General features: G+C 43.0%; 1 protein-coding gene across 1 annotated transcript in view; it reads left to right on the forward strand.

Annotated features, from left to right (window-relative positions):
* Positions 1-1055: 1055 nt before the first annotated feature.
* TIMD4 (T-cell immunoglobulin and mucin domain containing 4) overlaps positions 1056-4793 on the forward strand; it is a 7589-nt gene continuing 3851 nt past the window's right edge. Inside the window, exons 1-3 of the mRNA XM_010002121.1 lie at positions 1056-1365; positions 2396-2749; positions 3280-3369. Coding sequence (XP_010000423.1) covers positions 1056-1365; positions 2396-2749; positions 3280-3369 — 754 coding nt within the window. The remainder of the gene's footprint in view (positions 1366-2395; positions 2750-3279; positions 3370-4793) is intronic.

Genomic DNA, 4793 nt, shown 5'->3' on the forward strand with positions numbered 1-4793 from the left:
TTGGCACACCCTGCTTTCATTTCACTGCAAAAGCTTCTGCCCTTCACACCAGATTGCATGTTGTTTTGTCTGCCTCTCCTCTTCTAGTGTTTGGAGATGTGGAAACCTGAACAAGTTGGCTTATCTTTCCAATGGGATAAGCAATAATGAAGCTGAAATGTCATCCCAATAACAAGCCATGAGGCAGCCTGCCACAGACCAAAACCTCACCTGGGGAATAGTCCATTAAAGACAAAACAAGAGAGACATGGACACAGTTGGAAGCATCTGTTTGCTCTCTGGGAGTTGTGCCAAAAAGAAAAGGCATTCAAACAGCTGGCAAAATAGAAATTTTTGGCAAACCAGGGCCAAAGCTGGTGATAATAGCAGCAACCTCTTTGAGGTAGGCAAGCTGGCCATGAGACATCAGATCTGCGGGTTGATCCTCTTGCTTCAGCAAGCTACCAGATCTGGATGCTTTCAAAGTCCCTCTGTTCCTGCTTCACCATATGTGAATGATAACACAGAGGAAAAAGAAAACAAGATAAAAGGGCTCTTTTCAGTAGTTCCCAGTGACAGGACCCTGCTATGGAGACTGTCAGTGAAAGGCAACTATGACCACATTTCTCTTTTTGAAGGAGATAACTGCGGGCTGAGAAAACCAGATGTATTTTGCACCAGGTTTCTAAACAACTTTCAAACAGGCTCTTAGGAGATGAGATGGGAGCAGAGTCCCTAAATTCCATTTGCACGGGTCTAGGCTGCTCTCGGGCTGCCAGCAGCAGAGCTCAGCTTCGCTCACCACACGTTTGATGTGAGTGATGTGTTTCATGAGCAGCTGGCTGGGGCTGGAGCAGCAGCAAGCCAACGCCTGCTGTCACCCCTCCTGCCCTGGGCCATGAGCTGCTGGAGAAGGCTCAGGAGATCAGGGAATGTGGCCTGTCTGCAGGCAGGAGTGTTTGTTTCTTGCCACGTTTAGTTGCACAGGTGGAGTTGTGCATCAGAGATTGCCAACCCTCATCTTTTCTTCTTCCTTGACAGCCCACACCACATCTGAAACTGTTATTAGAGGAGTGATGGGGCAACCTGTCCAGCTGCCTTGCTTCTACCAGACGGCTCAGTATAACAACATCCCTGACATGTGCTGGGGCAGAGGCCCGTGCCCAAATTCAAAGTGCAATGGCAAAATTTTGCACACCACTGGCAGTAGGGTGACTTTCAGAAAATCTCAGAGATACAGTCTCCAGGGCTATATTTCCTATGGAGATTTGTCCCTCACCATTGGGGCAGTGACAGCAGAAGATGCAGGTACCTACTGCTGCCGAATTGAGATCCCGGGCTGGTTCAATGACATCAAACAGAACATGAAACTGGAGGTGGTCAGAGGTGAGTTTTGGGGCCCTTGTGATGCATCCAGCAGGGAGAAACCTCTTGCTGGGTATGAGTTAAAAATTGGAGTTTACTTGTTTTCCTGTGTTATGTAGTTTTCAAGGGAGGTCTGCAACCAGCTGCTGATTGGAACTGCATTCAGTGAGCAGTTTTGATGAGAAAATAGTAACCTTTACCCCCCTTTTTTTCTCCTTTCAAATGAAATATTTAATTTTCCACTGTGTAGATATATTTACATTTTTAAAATATTATGGAATTAAAAAAGGGATTTATAATTGGAAAAGCTCTTGAAATTAAAATAGGTTTTGCATTTGGGGTTAAGTCCAGCACCAAAAAGGCTTTTGTTTGGATCATGTCATAAGGACACCCTTATATTTATAGATTTTGTCTTGGAGTCTGAAAGGGCTTTTCCCCCTTCCTATTTTGTTGAGCTGCAGGGTAGCATGTCTTACAAAGCCAAGAAGAAGCTGAAAAGTACTGCAAGACACAGAGAAAAAGGTGGTACCCACCTTCCATGCTGCAGAAAGACATTTTTTTTCATGGGAGTCTACACAGGACTCTTGAGTCGGGAAAAAATTCTGCAATCCCTGAATTTGAGGTCAACAGAGTTCATAAAAAAGCACCAGTTGAAAATATTAGAGAGAAGCTTGTAGTTGAAAATTGAGCTAGTTTGTTTATTTTTATGAGGACACTGACAATCAAAATCACAAATTTTGCAAATTTTTAGGTTCTACCACACAAAGTTCTGGCCCTTCGATTTCTGTAAGAGTTCACCCTTTACCACAGGAGGTGTCTGAGACTTACCAAAAAAAACAACAAAAAAAACCAAATTGTAAATCTGGGAATTACTTTGGCTGAGGCATGTTTTCTCCTAATTAAACAACCATTTAAAATAGCAGTTCTCCCACCTCCATTCTCAGTATTTTAGCAGCTATGTCATTTTAATTAATTTCTGGGTTGGCTTTTCTCAGGGTTGGTTGTGGCTGTTCTGATCTGGCTTTCTCTTGGTTGTGTTTGTTCCACACAGCCCCTCCAGTGATGACAACCACCACGAGAAAAGCTCCTGTTTCCCCCAAACGTTTTAGAAAAACAACTTTTGCTCCCCAACCAACCTCTGATCATCAAGCAACAACAGAGACTGCTGCCTTCCTGACAACCGGTGTCCCCCCAGAAACAACTGCAACCACTGCCTCTCCAGCAGAAATTGCACTGGAGACCATTGCTCCCACAACATTTGCTGTGACAACAAATGAAGCTTTTCCAGAAACTATGATGACACCCAATGCCCTCCCAGATTTTTCAACTGAATTTCAAGCAGCTGACACGAGGACTGAAGATGACTATATGTTCTACTCAGATGAGTCTGTCCCTTTTCCTGGAGGTACAAAGGGTAACCAGCACCAATCCTTTCTTTTTTTTTTTTTCTTTTTCTTCTGTGCAGCAGAGAGATCTATGTTACCCTGGCTCTGGCCTCATAAGGAATCTCCAGATGCTTATATTGGTAGCTGGGAAGTTTTCTTTGAGATGCCTATGGGTGTGTCTCTGTAGGTTTAAGGAAGCACAAGTCAAATGTTGTGGATGGTGTCAAACCTGAGTGAATGGTCAAGAAAGCAGAGGGCTGGGCTTGCATTCAGAGGGGCTTTAACAGGCTTGATAAATAATGTAACAGAAGCACCATGAAGTATAGCAGAAATAAAGGCAAAATCCTTCACCTGGATTGAAACAGGAGAGATTCACTCAACTTTATTTATTTATTTGGGAAAGAAATTAAAATGGTCTGCTGAGAAGGTTAATTTACAGCACATTCTGCTTGAGTAATGAAATAAGTGAGAATTCAAAACATGATTAAAATTGAGTATTTCCATTGTCATCCCATCCAACTTTATAAGTGTTACTTTTTACTTTCTTCAGTGACACCCCGATTCCCAAGCACACTTCCAACTGCAGAGGGAACTGGAAGTGCTGACACTTCTTTCATAGTGGAAGACCTGCCAGCTGCAGGTGAGTAGGATAATGTGATAATGTTGCAAGGTCAGAAGTTTCATGTTCAGAGAAATGAAGAAGTTGTCATAAATGAAAGTCTTGACTGTTCTTAGAGCACACCAAACTATAGCTGATAGCTGATAGCTGTTCATTGCATCTGGAAGTAAGAGGTATCTGGGGTCAACACAGAAATTATTTGAAATCAAGATATAACAGCTGCTGAGAAAAACATACTTTTAAGTCTCCAAAGGAAGTAGATTATTGAGTCACTCACTACTGTTGGGTATCTCAGGTCTAAGAGAAGTTAAGAACTGGTCTTTGTCACCATCCGGGCTGAATTCAGATCTGTCATTACTGTGAGTTCATTGAGCTTTCCGTTTTAAATCCTCCTTGACTGTTGGGAGCTTTGAACCTCACCAGGTATATTCAGGCAGATGTGGCTGCAGGTTCAGCTCTCTGGTGCTCACTATATATCGTTGGTCATGATGGAAAGCAGCAGGAAATTACCACAACTATCGGTCATTCCTTCAAGAGAAAAGGAACTGGTACACAAAATCCTGTTTGCATGTTCTGTCAGTCAAGTATTGAAGTAGAGTGGCTCAAGTTATTCAGGTGTGATAGTCTGCCTGCTAGGTGCCTTCAGATGAGGACTTAAAAAAGGAAAGCTAAAATTCAAGGATGACATGTCATATTTGGCTGTTTAGAGAGTCCTTTTAGTTTCAACTAGTACCAAGAATCTCTTCATTCTTATAAACACAATATTTACAGTTTTGCAGGTCTTCTTTTGCTAGACCAAGAGACACACAGCAGAAGTAGGGCTTAGGAAACTGTTCCTCAGTTAGAGACACACAGAAGTAGGGCTTAGGAAACTGTTCCTCAGTGCCCCTGAGTGGGGGCTCACAGAAGAGACTGAGTTGGTCTCTTGAGCATTTGTGAGGGTTTCTCACCCTTGTCTCACTTGTCATCTTTCTGATGTAGCTTTGGATAATGCCTGGATTCTGCCAGTGTGAACAGGACGCTTTGCAAAGGGTCTTATCTCCTGGAGACAACTTAAGTTGTGACTGTGGGCTAGAAAGAGCCACCACAAAAGCAGTAACAGCAGAAACAGCAACAAGCTGGAGTGAGTCATGTGTGCTCCCACTCATGCAAAAACTTGAGTCATGCTATTTCCAAGACCCAAACTGTCATCATATGTGAAAATGCTGCAGTATAACTGAGCACTGCCTAGTAATGAGCCATAAGCCAAGTTAAGTTCTTGATCAGTCTCCTTTTACTCTGTGAAATAATGCACTAAATTGACTGACTTCAGCCTTGTTATAAAGGAAGCCTAAAAAATAAGGGAAGGTTAATTTGTTGCTGATCTCTGTACTGATATTAGCACAGTGGCTGGAGAAGCAGCCTGTGGTTGAGACAGTGCTCATCTCCAAGCGCATGTCTTGCCA

This window comes from Chaetura pelagica, unplaced genomic scaffold (genome assembly GCF_000747805.2).
Source record: "Chaetura pelagica isolate M959 unplaced genomic scaffold, ChaPel_1.0 scaffold356, whole genome shotgun sequence".
Classification (NCBI taxonomy): Eukaryota; Metazoa; Chordata; class Aves; order Apodiformes; family Apodidae; genus Chaetura; species Chaetura pelagica.